At 50.2% G+C, this 16,017-nt stretch overlaps 1 protein-coding gene across 1 annotated transcript in view; it reads right to left on the minus strand.

The window, feature by feature from the left end:
* prune (prune exopolyphosphatase) overlaps window positions 1-16,017 on the minus strand; it is a 29,725-nt gene that overhangs the window by 9,764 nt on the left and 3,944 nt on the right. The window contains exons 2-4 of the mRNA XM_060820670.1: window positions 8,646-8,741; window positions 3,252-3,457; window positions 1,119-1,303 (exon numbers count right to left, since the gene is read on the minus strand). Coding sequence (XP_060676653.1) covers window positions 1,119-1,303; window positions 3,252-3,457; window positions 8,646-8,741 — 487 coding nt within the window. The remainder of the gene's footprint in view (window positions 1-1,118; window positions 1,304-3,251; window positions 3,458-8,645; window positions 8,742-16,017) is intronic.

Here is a 16,017-nt window from a genome sequence, read left to right on the forward strand (position 1 = left end):
TTTTCAACTTTAAAATGAAGAAAACAAAAACCCCAAAGCCTCAAAAAACTTCTTAGAGACAGCTGGAGTCTGTCCTTACAACCCCCTCAAGTCTCAGCATCGTCACACACCGAACCTGGATCTACCACTCCCTCTAGCCTTCCCCTCACAATGCCGAGCAAGTACCCCAGCCGCACTCTGTGTAGAAGTGTTCCACCCATCCCCCCGGTTTCTTTTAAATATGACTCTTACATTTCAGCGAGACAGGTGAGAGTAGCGTGCGCTGTATTGGTCTCCTTACTTAAGGAAGGGACATCAGAGGGGGTTCAGAGTCAGTTCACTAGGAATGAGTGCTTGTTTTGAGAGGAAAGGTGGCTCTGCGCAGGACCATACGAAACTACAGAGAATCACGAACACAGCCCAGTCCATCTCACACGCCAACCTCCCATCCATTGGCTCCATCCACACTTCCCACTGCCTCGGGAAGTCTGCCATTGAAGACCCCTTCCACCCTGACTCTACTCCTTTCCAATCTCTCCCGTTGCGCAGACGATACCGAAGCTTACGCAGTCGTACCAACAGGTTCAGGAGCAGCTTCCTCCCAGCTCTTATTGGATTCCTGAATGGACTTCTCAAATCTCAAAGCTGACCTTGCTTTTTGTGCGCCTTCAGTAACATTGTCTTCCTCGCACAGTGTCCAGGGATGTGCAGGTTAGGGTGGATTGGCCATGCTAAATTATCCTGTAGTGTCCAGGGATGTGCAGGTTAGGGTGGGTTGGCCATGCTAAATTATCCCATAGTATCCAGGGATGTGCAGGTTAGGGTGGGTTGGCCATGCTAAATTGTCCCGTAGTGCCCAGGGATGTGCAGGTTAGGGTGGATTGTCAGGGGTAAATATAGGAAAATAGAGTAAGTAGAGTGGGTCTGGGTGGGTTACTCTTCGGAGGGTCGGCATGGACTTGTTGGGCCGAAGGGCCTGTTTCCACACTGTAGGGATTCTGTGATAATTGCACGATCACAGTTCCCTTGCTGTCCTGACTTTACTGGGAAATAAACCACACATACCATACCATCGCCCCCAAAAAAAAACCAAATCCCCGTCCCTTGCTCACGCCTCAAAGATCAGCACAGCCCCTTACAGCGCAGGATGTAAGCAAGCTGCCTGTCTAGAATGTCGGGCGCTGTTTGGACGATCCGTTCCGTCACCAAGGTCGTGCAGGACCCCACGGGCTCGGCGGTCACCACGAGGCCAGGGGCCAGGGGGCGCTCCAGACGCCGGTGGTCCACCACCTCCTTCACCACCTCCTCCAGAGACGAGTCACCTCTAGGACAAAGGACAGAGTCAACACACAATAAGCAAGGGCAACCCAGGAGCATTGAAACCTCACCCAAACCTCTACAAGCTAAAAAAAAGAGAGAAAATTCTGGAAAATCTCAGCAGGTCTGGCAGCAGCTAAGGAGAGAAAAGAGCAGACGTTTCGAGTCTAACTGATCCTTTGTCAAAGCTTAGAAAAGTGGAGAAATCGGGAGGTATTTATACTAGGCTGAGAGAAGGTGAGTCATGGCTCCAGATACAAAGGTAGCAATAAAGAGGTGATAATGACAGCGCATGGAGAGATTAGAGGGAGATTAGGAGCTGTGAATGACCAAGGCTTGAAGCCAGTGCTATGTGACAAGATATCTGGGGGACGGGTGAAGCAGAGGCAAAATGGAAAACAGGGGGGGAAGGGTAGCAAAGGGGGAAGGGGACAGGAAAAAGGTGATGAGAGAGTGCGGAGCGAGAGAGAGAGACACAGAGAGACACAGAGAGAGACACAGAGAGACACAGAGAGACACAGAGAGACACAGAGAGACACAGAGAGACACAGAGAGAGACAGAGAGAGACAGAGAGACACAGAGAGACACAGAGAGACACAGAGAGACACAGAGAGAGACACAGAGAGAGACACAGAGAGACACAGAGAGAGACAGAGAGAGAGAGACAGAGAGACACAGAGAGACACAGAGAGACACAGAGAGACACAGAGAGACACAGAGAGACACAGAGAGACACAGAGAGACACAGAGGATACAAGAGGTACAGAACAGTGAAAAAATATAGAAACTAAAGATAAATGAAATTAATAAAACAAAATTACGGAGCAGAATGAAAACAGAGGGGTGGAGATGGGATAACCATCTGAAGTTGTTGAACTCACCGTTGAGACCGGCCGGCTGTAACGTGCCGAGTCGGAAGGTGAGATGCTGTTCCTCCAGTTTGCGTTGAGCTTCACTGGTACATCGCAGCCGGCCAAGGACAGACATGTGGGCATGGGAGCAGGGGTTGGGTGGTGAAGTGGCAAGGACCAGGAAGGTTGCAAGCTTCCGAGGGGCATAGTTGTACAACACAGGAACCCTTCGGGACAATTTGCCCAGATATCGAGTCATTGGGGTCTACAGCTCAGAAACAGACTCTTCGGCCCAACCCGCCAATGCAATTCAGGTTCACTAGTCCCATTTGTCTGTGTTTGATCCATATCCCTCCACACTTATCCCACCCAAGTTCCTGTCTAAACGTTCCTTCAGTGAGGAATTGTACACATATCTGGCAACTTGTAAATTAACTTGGTCCCATTCACCAGCATTTGGCCCCTATCCCTCTAAATCCTTTCTACTCCAGTCCCCCTCCAGATGCTTTTTAATTGTTGCAGTTATACCAGCCCCCACCACTTCCTCGTTCCACACTCGCACCACCCTCTGCATTAAGTGTCACCTCTCAGGACCCTTTCAAAGTTCACTGTGTGTTTTCAAATTACAGTCAATCAGCTGTGAAGGTTCAGAGAGGAGAGGAGAGGAGAGCCGGGGGGAGAGGAGGGGGGGGAAGAGAGGGGTTGGGGGGGGGGGGAAGAGAGGGGTTGGGGGGGAAAGAGAGGGGTTGGGGGGGAAGAGAGGGGTTGGGGGGAAGAGAGGGGAGGGGTTGGGGGGAAAGAGAGGGATTGGGGGGGGAAGAGAGGGGTGGGGAGGAAGAGAAGGACAGACAGAGAGAGAGAGTGAGGGAAGGGACAGAGGGTAATGGGGTGGAGGTGGGAAGGGGCAAGGAAGAGAGCAAGTGGAAGTGGTGGTTGGAGGTGGTCTGTTGGGCGAGGCAGGAACAGGAAATTCCCGAACTCACGCCACTCAACGGCTGGTCCTCGCACAGCCATGGAACTCAGGGAAGGTCAGAATTGGATTAGAACTCGCCACAAATAAACCCACTGCCCCTTCGCACCTCACCGTCACCGAGACCCCATACCTGGGCAGGACGTTGTGGTCAACCAGGGTGAGGGCGAGTTGACCATTCTTGTGGAGGGCGTGCAGATCGATCTCATCCCGGAACACCAACAGCTCCTCGGAGAGATGGCTCTCCCGCAGGAGGAACGTACACTCTCCCCGCAGAGGAAACTCGGAGCGTGGAATATTCAGGACGGGCAGGAAGATGGCCTTCTTCTCCGAGGCAGTCTACAACATGGGAGAAGAGAATACCAGAAGGTGCAAGTCAGGCCGTAGTGATCGACACGACAAAGACCAAACTCCAGATACCAATGTCGGGCGCATTGGGATCTGGCAATCTCTCTGGTGCCAGGGCTAACATCAAACACCGTTCATGTTGCTGATGCACTGCCTTTTCCTTTTTGGAATTAAACTGAAGCCCGGGGGGACAAGAATTTCCCAGGGCAGGCTCTTTGGCAGCAACATTGACAGAGCAAGAGACAAAGGTCTCGCTGCTCCATTGTCCCCAAAACTTGGGCTTGGATTTTTCCCAGTCGTCGTTTCTGAAGTGTAGGTAGAATTGGCACGAAGACCCCCCCCTCAGTGTAGCGGACCCCCAAAGGAATTGACTGGCAAATTGAGGATTCAACTTCTCATGGAGTCAGACAGCCCGGAAACAGACCCTTCGGCCCCAACCAGTCTGTGCTGGCCATAATCCCCAAACTAAGCCAGTCCCGCACCTGGCCCACGTCCATCCAAACCTTTCCTATTCGTCTACTTCTCCAAATGTCTTATAAACATCCTCAGGAAGGTCATTCCACACTCGGACCACCCTCTGTGTAAACACTGTTGCCCCTCATGTCTCAAAATCTTTTGCCGCTCACCTTAAAAATATTCCCCCCCAGGTCTTGAAATCCCACCCCCATCCTGGGAAAAAGACACCTTCCATTCACCTTATCTAGACCCCTCGTGATTTTATAAACTTCTATAAAAGGTAACCCCCGCTACATCCTACACTCCAGTGAAAACAGTCCCAGCGCTATCCATAACTCAACCCCTCCATTCCCAGCAACATCCTGGTAAGTCGCTTCGGAACCCTCTCCAGCTTGATAATATCCTTCCTATAACAGGGTGACCAGAACTTGACACAGTAAAACCATAAGACATAGAAGCGGAAGTAAGGCCATTCGGCCCATCAAGTTCACTCCGCCATTTGATCATGGCTGATGGGCATTTCCACTCCATGTACCCACACTCTCCCCGTAGCCCTTAATTCCTTGAGACATCAGAATTTATCAATCTCTGCCTTGAAGACATTTAACGTCCCGGCCTCCACCGCAATGAATTCCAGAGGCCCACCACTCTCTGGCTGAAGAAATGTCTCATTTCCGTTCTCAATTGACTCCCCTCTAATTCCAAGGCTGTGCCCACGGGTCCTAGTCTCCCCGCCTAACGGAAACAATTTCCCAGCGTCTACCCTTTCTAAGCCATGCATTATCTTGTAAGTTTCTATTAGATCTCCCCTCAACCTTCTAACCTCTAATGAATACAATCCCAGGATCCTCAGCCGTTCCTCGTATGTTAGGCCTACCATTCCAGGGATCATCCGTGTGAATCTCCGCTGGACACGCTCCAGTGCCAGTATGTCCTTCCTGGGGTGTGGGGCCCAGAATTGGACACAGTACTCCAAATGGGGCCTAACCAGAGCTTTATAAAGTCTCAGGCGCACATCGCTGCTTTTACATTCCAACCCTCTTGAGATAAATGACAACATTACATTTGCTTTCTTAACCACGGACTCAACCTGCAAGTCAACTTTTAGAGAATACTGGACTAGCACTCCCAAATCCCTTTGTACTTTGGCTTTATGAATTTTCTCACCGTTTAGAAAATAGTCCATGCCTGTATTATTTTTTTTCCAAAGTGCAAGACCTGGCATTTGCTCAGGTTGAATTTCATCAGCCATTTCCTGGCCCACTCTCCTAAACAGTGTAAATCTTTCTGCAGTCTCCCCACCTCCTCAGTGCTACCTGCCTGTCCACCTATCATCGGCGAACTTCACCAGAATGCCCCCAGTCCTTTCATCCAGATCATTAATATATAAAGTAAACAGCTGCGGCCCCAACACTGAACCCTGCGGGACACCACTTGTCACCGGCTGCCATTCCGAGAAAGAACCTTTTATCCCAACTCTCTGCCTTCTGTCAGACGGCCAATCCCCAATCCAGTAGCTCACCTCAATCACCACGGGCCCTCACCTTACTCAGCAGCCTCCCATGAGGCACCTTATCAAAGGCCTTTTGGAAATCTAAATAGATAACACCCACTGGGTTTTCCTGGTTTAATCTACTTGTTACCTCTTCAAAAGGTATTTTAACAGGTTTGTCAGGCACGACATCCCCTTTGTAAATCCATGCTGAGTTGTTCTAATCCAACCCCGCACTTACAAGAATTTAGAAATCTCATCCTTAACGCTGGATTCTAGAATTTTACCAGGTTAGGTTAATCGGCCTATAATTTCCCATCTTTTGTCTTGATCCTTTCTTGGACCAGTGATTTTCCGATTATCTGGGACTCTCCCTGACTCCAGTGACTTTTGAAAGATCACAACCAATGCCTCCACCATTTCCTCAGCCACCTCCCTCAGAACTCTAGGATGTAGCCCGACGGGGCCAGGAGATTTATCAATTTTTAAACCTTTCAGCTTTTCTGGCACTTTCTCTTTTGTAATGGCTACCATACTTAACTCTGCCCCCTGACTCTCCTTAAGTGTTGGGATATTACTCATGTCTTCCACTGTGAAGACAGACGCAAAGTACTTGTTAAGTTCTCCTGTTATTTCCATATCTCCCCTCACTAGCCTTCCAGCATCAGTTTGAAATGGCTCAATGTCTACTTTTGCCTCTCGTTTGTTCCTTATGTATTGAAAGAAACTTTCACTATCATTTCTAATATTACTGGCTAGCCTACCTTCATATTTGATCCTCTCCTTCCTTACTTCTCTCTTTGTTATCCTCTGTTTGTTTTTGTAGCCTTCCCAATCTTCTGATTTCCCAGTGCTCTTGGTCACTTTATAGGATCTCTCTCTTTTTCTTGGATACATTTCCTGACTTCCTTTGTCAGCCATGGCTGTCTAATCCCTCCCCGGATAATCTTTCTATTCTTTGGGATGAACCTCGGTACCGTGTCCTCGATTACACCCAGAAACTTCTGCCATTGTTGCTCTACTGTCTTCCCCGCTAGGCTCTGCTTCCAGTCGATTTTCGTCAGTTCCTCTCTCGTGCCCCTGTAATTACCTTTATTTAACTCTAACACCATTACATCTGATTTTGCCTTCTCTCTTTCAAACTGCAGACTGAACTCTACCATGTTATAATCGCTGCTTCCTATGTGTTCCCTTGCTTTAAGATCTTTTATAAAGTCTGGCTCGTTACATAGCACTAGGCCCAGAACAGCCTGCTCCCTTGCGGACTCCATCACAAGCTGTTCCAAAAAGCCGTCCTGCAAGCATTCCGTGAATTCCCTTTCTTTGGATCCATCGGCAACATGATTCAACCAGTCCACCTGCATATTGAAGCCCCCCATGATCACCGTGACCTTGCCTTTCTGACATGCCTTATCTATCTCCCGGTACACCTTACGCCCTTGGTCCTGACCATTCTATTTTTATTTGACTTTGTGGTTCATCACCTCTACCCATGCAGACTCCACATCACCTCACCCTATGTTACTGAGCGCCAGAAGATGTCTCACCAACATCCTGTACGACCTCAACATGACGTCACAACTCCTGTACACAAAGGTCTGACTGACGAAGACTAAACACCTTCTTAACCGCCCACGTGACGCAAACTTCAAAGAATTATGTACTTGAACGGGTAGGTCTCCGTTCTACAATACTCCGCAAGGCCCTACTTTCAACTGCACAATTCTTGCCATACCTCGCATTTATCCAAACTAACCTCCATCTGCTACTCAGCCCATTGACCCAACAGATCAAGGTCGCTTTGTAACCTTAGATAATTCTTCCTGCTCCACTCAAAGCCGAGAATTGGGAAGGTGGGAACGTGGGGGTGAACAGCAGGACGTGTGTAGTTTTACTAGGGGCGGCACGGTGGTTAGCAGGGTCCCAGGTTCGATTCCAGCCTCGGGCGACTGCCTGTGTGGAGTTTGCACGTTCTCCCCGTGTCTGCGTGGGTTTCTCCCGAGTGTTCCAGTTTCCTCCCACAGTCCAAAGATGTGCGGGTCAGGTGAATTGGCCATGCTAAATTGTCCAATAGTGTTCGGTGCATTAGTCAGAGGGAAATGGGTCTGGGTGAAGTACTCTTCGAAGGGTCGGTGTGGACTGGTTGGGCCGAAGGGCCTGTTTCCAAACTGGAGGGAATCTAATCTAATCATAATATTTATCTTGGTGCAGGGGTCATGGGTCTCTCCTACACTGTAGCAGACTCAGATAAAATTAGACAATTAGTTAGCCCGTCTAATTCCCGAGTGACTGTAAAACTGACCTCTCCTCCCCAGCTTTCTGTGCCTAACCTCACTCGCAGCTCCCAACGCACCATCCCCACCGACAGGACAGCCACCCCCTCCTGGGATAAGGCAGCCATCATTTGGACCTGACCCCTACCACCCAGACCCCTCACCCAACCCTCCCTCCCCACAGCCGGCCCACCCTAACAACGCCATCACTTGATCTGGTCTCGTGTTCCAGCACCCAGCCTCCAACTAAACTCACACCTACCTCAGGCCCAGACCTGCTTGACATCAGCTTGGTCAGTGAGCCCAGTTTCAAACTGAGTCTGAAGAGGGATTTCGGAACGGACGGACTTGAGGAGGGAATTCCCATACCCCAAAAAGCAGGGGAACAACAGAAATTGAGTGACGCCCATAAAACTAGAATGAGAGGAACACAGCTGTGGGGGCTTGGGGAGGTTACAGAACCCAGCGAGCGTGTACAGGCTGGAGGACACTCCAGATACATGGAGCGTTGTTGGGCTGGAGGGGGAGTGACAGAAATAGGGAGGGGTTGTAGGGGGCTGGAGGAGGGAACAGAGATAGGGAGGGGGTGTAGGAGGCTGGAGGGGGGTGACAGAAATAGGGAGGGGGGTGTAGGGGGCTGGAGGAGGTGACAGAGATAGGGAGGGCGTGTGGGGGCCGGAGGAGGTGACAGAGATAGAGAGGGGGTGTAGGGGGCTGGAGGAGGTGACAGAGATAGAGAGGGGGTGTAGGGGGCTGGAGGAGGTGACAGAGATAGGGAGGGGGTGTAGGGGCCGGAGGAGGGGCCAGAGATAGGGAGGGGGTGTAGGAGGCTGGAGGAGGTGACAGAGATAGGGAGGGGGTGTAGGGGGCTGGAGGAGGTTTGAGAGATAAGGAGGGGGTGTAGGGGGCTGGAGGAGGTTTGAGAGACAGGTAATGATTGTCTTTGATCCTTACGGACCTTGCTCAGGAAGTAGGCAAACGCGATGGCGGAAACCATGGAGTCCAGATCACAAGCTTCATTTCCCAGGACGACATGTACGGTGGGAGCTCCCCTCTGAAAGAGAACAGCACAGTCAGAACCAGACACACAGACACACACACACACACACAAATCTGTGCCTCTTTTCTCAGGGAAGAGGCTCTGTTGCGTTGGGACTCCACCAGAAACCACCACTGGCTGGGATCCCCATGTGAGGGAAGAGCCAGAGAATGCATTTCGGAGCCATTGGCTCAATCTCAGGTGGACAGTCCCGCCTTGGGACGGATAGCTCCGGGAGTCACCCTCTGAGTCAGGGGTTTGGATTGGTGTGCCTCAGTCCATAATCCAGCCAGTGACTGTCCTACCGGAGTGCTGCTCTGTCAGAGGCAACCGATTTCGGGGGAGATGTAGAACCTCAACCCCGTTTACAGGTGATGGTGTCACCGGAACCATTGGCTATTGCTTACGGCGTCCAGTCCCACCCGAGTGCGAGAAAAGTGATGGATGTGCAACCATTGCTAACTATCTTAGAAACCCCCTCTGCATCACTGGGCCCATCCACCATCTTGCTTTGGCCTGGCCTACACTGGACCCCTGACCCACAGCAAATTGGCTGGCCCCTCGCACTTAGGGATGGGTTGTAAATGCTGGGCAGAGCCAGCCCTGCCCACATCCCATGGGGTTATGGAGTCAACCAGCACCGAACCAGGCCCTTCGGCCCAACTAGTCCGTGCCGACCATAATCCCAAACTCAACCAGTTCCACCTGCCTGCTCCTGGCCTCCAAACCTTTCCTGCTCACGTACTTATCCAAGTATCTTTTAAACGTTGTAACCGTACCTGCATCCGCCACTTCCTCAGGAAGTTCATTCCACATGTGAACCACCCACTTTGCCCTCTCATGTACCTTTTTAAATCTCTCTCCTCTCACCTTAAAAACGTACCCTCTAGTCTTGAAATTCCCCCATCCTAGGGAAAAGACAGCTACCATTGACATTATTGTAACCTCTCATTATCTTACAAACCTCTATAAAGGTTCGTCCTCAACCTCCTACGCTCCGGCGAAAAAAGTCCCAGACGTTCTTTATAACTCAAACCCTCCAGACCTGACGCCATCCTGGTGAATCTCTTCTGACCCCTCTCCAGTTTAATAATCTCCTTCCTGTAACAGGGTGACCAGAACAGGCCTCAACAACCTCAAAGCGACGTCCCAACTCCCACGGACGAATTCAGAAAAGAATCCCCCTTTTCTCTGCCCCCAAGAACCTGTTTTCCAAACAACTTGCCGATGAATTACATCCCGCAACGGGTATAGGATTCGTTTTCGGGATGTAGTCAGAGCTGTACTGTAGGAAAGACAGCACAGCATCTTAGAATTGCCTTCAAACAAGAGGTCAGAGTTTAGCCTATCCACGTGATATATCTGAAGGCAGCTTGGTCTGGTCCATTTAACAAAACAGTAAAGTTACAGAAGGCACTTTCTACCAGCTGGTCATTTTGAAATCATCACAAGTGAAGTATTGTCCTTTGTTGTTAAAGAGATGGAGTTGAAAAACAGAGAGGTTATGCTGCAGTTGTAGAGGGGGTGTTGCTGAGACCATACCTGGGAGTACGGTGTACAGTTTTGGCCTCCTTACTTGAGAAAAGGGTTCCTGGGCTCTGAAGGGGGTCACACAGAAGGTTCATTAGGTTGAGTCTTGAGTTGAGGGGGTTGCCTTATGAGGAGGGATTAAGTAGATTGGGACCGCACTCAATAGGATTTGGAAGAATGAGACAGGGAATCTTCTAGAAAAGAGATAAAATGATGATGGGCCTAGATAAGATAGAAGCAGTTCCCCTAGAACAAGGGGCCCTACTCTCAAAATAAGGGGGGGGAGGAATAGGTGGGAGCTGAGGGGTGAACTTCAACACCCAGCGGGTTGGGCATCTGTGGGATTCCCCGCCCAGCTCAGGCTACCCTGTTGAATATTTTCAAGGGAAAGATGGATGGATTTTCGGACAGTAAAGGGATTAAGGCTGAGGGTGAGCTGGCGGGTAAGCGGAGTTCAGTCCATGAAATGATCAGCCGTGATTTTATTGAATGACAGAACAAAGGGGGAGGGGGGCCGGACAGCCTACTTCAGACCCTAACCTTTTCTTATTTTGAAGGTCAGTGTCGGGTGTTGCGTTCCCAATGCAACTAAATTGGTCACACTCCTCCATTTTAAACAAAACACAATGTTGTTAAAGAGGAAGGGCGGATATTGCAATAACTTGGCTCTATTAGAAACCTTAACAGAATGATACTTTATTTAACTGCAAAACAGTAACTGTTCCAATATAGTAACGCCTCATAAACACGGTGGCTCAGTGGTTAGCCCTGCTGCCTCACAGCGCCAGGGACCCGGGTTCGATTCCAGCCTCGGGTGACTGTCTGTGTGGAGTTTGCACATTCTCCCCGTATCTCCTCCGGGTGCTCCGGTTTCCTCCCACAATCCAAAGATGTGTAGGTTAGGGTGGATTGGCCGTGCTAAATTGTCCCATTGTGTCCAGGGATGTGTAGGTTAGGGTGGATTGGCTATGCTAAATTGTCCCATAGTGCCCAGGGATGTGTAGGTTAGGGTGGATTGGCCATGCTAAATTGTCCCATAGTGTCTAGGGATGTGCAGGTTAGGGTGGATTGCCCCACAGTGTCCAGGGATGTGTAGGTTCGGGTACATTAGTCAGGGGCAAGTGTAGAGTAATGGGGATTGGGTTTGGGCTGGATACTCTTTGGAGGGTCAGTGTGGACTTGTTGGGTTGAAGGGCCTGTTTTCACACTGTAGGGATTCTAAGATACCCTAATTTGCAAAGGCAAAATCAGTAAAATGGATTATCTCGCATGCAACTTCACAGTCCAGGATGGAAAACACTCAGGGACAGTAGCAGGGAGAGATATATTGCAGCTTCCAAACCCCAGCAACTGCTACCAACAAACAAACTAAAAATCCTAGTTCTGTGGGAGTTTGATCCCACCCATCCAGGCTGCATCTATTGTTCCAACTTTATATTAAAAAAAAAACACTCCAAGGTCTCACAAGCTGTTTAAGGTTTTCAAAAGACAGCCTTGTGTATTGCTTTCCAAAGAAAAACCCAGGACAAATATACACCTTTTAAAGGGATAGTATCCTGAGACAAGGAAAGGCCGCCAGTTCTGCCAGATGTCACTCTGGACTGGTGGGGCAAACCGTTCACCCCTGAATCTACAATCACCACATGTCTAATGTCTCGGCACTGAAAACTAAAAGAATCAACTTCATTTCTGCTACCTTGGCATTTTGCAGACGGCGGGCACTGCTGGTCAGAGTACAATGACCGGCACTAAGCACGGAAGAGGCATTGGTGGGGATCCAGCACTAGACGCTGCCAATCTGACAGACCCGCAGGAAGACACAGCCAGCTCTTACAGACAGATCGCTCCGCACGCACCCACCACCCACTCTGGGCGTGCCTCAGCTCCCGTTCCTGAACCGTTATTAGATCTCTGCAGAACCCCCACCCACCACGATCCCCACCCAAAACCGTGCTTGACAGACTGGACTCCCACTTCTGCAATTATGGGCTCAAGTCCCATTCCCTGAAGCTGGTAACTACAGCGATGTTAATTTGCGTACTATTTAGAGGGAGGCGATGGTTGAGTGTGTTATCGCTGGACTCTTCATCCAGAGACCCAGTTCTGGGAACCCGGGTTCAAATCCCACCATGGCAGATGGTGGAATTTTGAATTCAATAAGAAATCTGGAATTAATCCAACAATAACCCTAGTCATACAGACCCTTCGGCCCAACCTGTCCATGCCGACCAGATATCCCAACCCAATATGGTCCCAGCTGCCAGCACCCGGCCCATAGCCCTCCAAACATTTCCCACTCATGTACTTGGCTAAATGTCTTTTAAATGTTGTCACTGTACCTACATCCACCACTTCCTCAGGAAATTCCTTCCACACACAAACTGCTATTTGTGTTAAAGAAAAGAAACTGCCCATCATGCCCTTTTTAAATCTGCCCCCTTCTCACGTTAAAAATGTGCCAATCTTGAAATTCCCCACCCGAGGGTAAAGACACTCGCCATTCACCTGATCAATGCCCCTCATGATTTTATAAACTTCCATAAGGTACGGGGCGGCACAGTGGCTCAGTGGTTAGCACCACTGCCTCACGGCGCCAGGGACCCGGGTTCGATTCCAACCTCGGGCGACTGTCTGTGTGGAGTTTGCACATTCTCCCCGTGTCTGTGTGGGTTTCCTCCCACAGTCCAAAGATGTGCAGGTTTGGGTGGATTGGCTATGGTAAATCTGCACATCCCTGGGCACTGTGGGACAATTTAGCATGGCCAACCCACCCTAACCTGCACATCCCTGGGGCACTATGGGACAATTTCCCACAGCCAATCCACCCTAACCTGCACATCCCTGGGGCACTATGGGACAATTTAGCATGGCCAATCCACCCTAACCTGCACATCCCTGGGGCACTACGGAACAATTCCCCATTTCCAACGAAATATCCGAGATTCGGATTCCAAAATAAAAACAGAGGAATAAAGAAACCGTGTGGTGTTGCTGTGTTCTGTTGGAGTTCCCTTACTGAAGTCTCAGAGACTGCCTCGAAAGGGTTACAGGAGTTCCACAGCCCCAGGCAGCTGGATGAACAGCAGCACAGCTGCCTTCTGAATCATCCCTGGCTTAGTGGTTCCACCCGCCGCTGACTCAAAGCCCTTTCCACTGAGGTCAGGCTCCCCTTCCCAGCTGCACAAGTGGCCGGTGCAGAGGTAGGCCGTTCGACCCAGCGAGTCTATTCCACCGTTCAACCAGATTGTGGCTGATCTGATCAGCCACAGCCTGCCACAGAATCCCTACACTGTGGAAGCAGGCCATTCGGCCCATCCCAGCCCACACCGACCCTCCCAAGACGATCCCCACTCTATCCTTGTAAGTCTGGATTTCCCATGGCCAATCTACCCTAACCTGCACATCCCTGGGCACTATGGGACAATTTAGCATGGCCAATCCACCCTAACCTGCACATCCCTGGGCACTACGGGACAATTGAGCATGGCCAACCCACCCTGACCTGCACACCCCTGGGCACTATGGGACGATTTAGCATGGCCAACCCACCCTAACCTGCACACCCCTGGGCACTATGGGACGATTTAGCATGGCCAACCCACCCTAACCTGCACATCCCTGGGCACTATGGGACGATTTAGCATGGCCAACCCACCCTAACCTGCACACCCCTGGGCACTATGGGACAATTTCCCATGGCCAATCCACCCTAACCTGCACATCAGGGGACAATTTGCTATGACCAATCCACCCTAACTTACACATCTTCGGACTGTGGAAGGAAACTGGAGCAGCCAGAGAGAGTGCAAACTCCACATGGTCAGTGACCCCAAGACTGGAATCGAATTGGGGTTCCTGGTGCTGGGAGGGAGCGGTGCTAACCACTGAGCCACTGTGCTTCCCCTGTCTGCTTTTCCCCCTTTACTGATTAAAAATCTGCCTCAGCCTTGAATGCACTTATCAGCCCAACCTCGACAGTATTCTGTGGTCAAGAATTTACATAGATTCACTCCCCTCAGAGAAATGAGAATCTAGGAGGCAGATGACATCAAGATTGGTGGTATAGTGGACAGTGATGAAGCTTATCTAAGATTACAAAGAGATCTTAGTCAATTGGGTCCATGGGCTGAGGAGTGGAAGATGGAGTCTAATTCGGATAAATGTGAGGTATTACATTTCCATAAAACAGGGACAGGACTGATACAATTAAACATAGGGCCTTGGGTGGTTTTGTAGAACACAGAGACCGAGGGGTTCAGGTACATAATTCTTTGAAGTCTGCACCACGGGTAGTCAGGGTGGTCAGGAAGGCGTTTAGCACGCTTGCCTTCATTGCTCGGACCTTTAAGTACAGGAGTTGGGGACGTCATGTTGGGGTTGTACAGGTCATTGGTGAGGCCTCGTCTGGAGAACTGTGCCCAGTTCTGGTCGCCCTGTTACAGGAAGGAGATTATTAAACTGGAGAGGGTCCAGAAGAGATTTACCAGGATGTTGCCGGGAACGGACATTTCAGTTATAAGGAGAGGCTGGGACTTCTTTCCCTGGGGCATAGGAGGAAGAGGGGTGAGCTGGTAGAGATTTATAAAATCACGAGGTGTATAGGTAGAGTTAATAGCAGGTGCCTTTGTCCTAGGGTGGAGGATTTCAACACAAGGGGGTGTACTCTTAAAATGAGAGGAAAAATATTCTAAAAGAGATGAGGGGCAATTTTTCTTTTTGTTTTAGAGAGAGTAGTTAGTGTGTGGAATGAACCTCTAGAAGAAATGGTGGTTGTGGGTACAGTTACGACGTTTAAAAAACATTGGGGTAAGTACATGAGTAGGCATGGTTTGGAGGGTTATGAGCCAGGAGCAGGCAGGTGGGCTGAAGTTTAGTTTGGGATTATGGTCAGCACGGACTGGATGGACCGAAGGGTCTGTTTGCGTGCTGTAGGTCTCCTCCTTTCAGATGAAAGACAGTAACACAGCCTGATGGTCAGTTCAATTTCATCAGTTCAGAACTAAAGTGTAGGTCACTGAGCTGGCCACAAGCTCTGCAGGGGATAGGAGGGAGAGACGTAGATGTCAGAACTCCGAGGCAACCCCATCTCACGTTTCTAATACCCATCAGCTCTGTACACAGCGCCGCGAGGTATAAACAAGACCCTCCGACAGTGCGGAGCTCCCTCAGCGCTGGCCCTCTGTCAGCGCGGCGCCCCCTCAGCGCTGGCCCTCCGACAGCGGTGATACTTAAGGACCAAGTCTCGACAGCTCTCTGCAGTAAATAATTCCACAGACTCACTCCCCTCAAAGAGAAGAAATTCCTCCCCGACAGGTTGAGGGTGAGAAGGGAAAAGATATAAAAGAGACCTAAAGAGGCAACATTTTCACACAGAGGGTGGTACGTGTGTGGAACGAGCTGCCAGAGGAAGTGGTGGAGGCTGGTACAATGACAGCTTTTAAAAGGCATTTGGATGGGTATATGAATAGGAAGAGTTTGGAGGGATATGGGCCAAGTGCTGGAAAATGTGACTAGATTAATTTCAGATCTGGCTGGCATGGAGGAATTCTGTGCTGTATGTCTCTATGACTCTAAAAGGAACTGGATGAATTTAGGATATCTGGTCGGCATGGATGGGTTGGACCGAAGGGTCAGTTTCCGTGTGGTATATCGTGTTCCCCAGCACCCATGCTCCCCCTGCCTTTGTGAGAATTCACTGCCAATGGGGAGAGGTTCCATCCTTTAGTAAGTGCAGAGCGGGAGTGAGGAGGAGCAGCAGGCT

This window comes from Hemiscyllium ocellatum, chromosome 50, assembly GCF_020745735.1.
Source record: "Hemiscyllium ocellatum isolate sHemOce1 chromosome 50, sHemOce1.pat.X.cur, whole genome shotgun sequence".
Taxonomy (NCBI): domain Eukaryota; kingdom Metazoa; phylum Chordata; class Chondrichthyes; order Orectolobiformes; family Hemiscylliidae; genus Hemiscyllium; species Hemiscyllium ocellatum.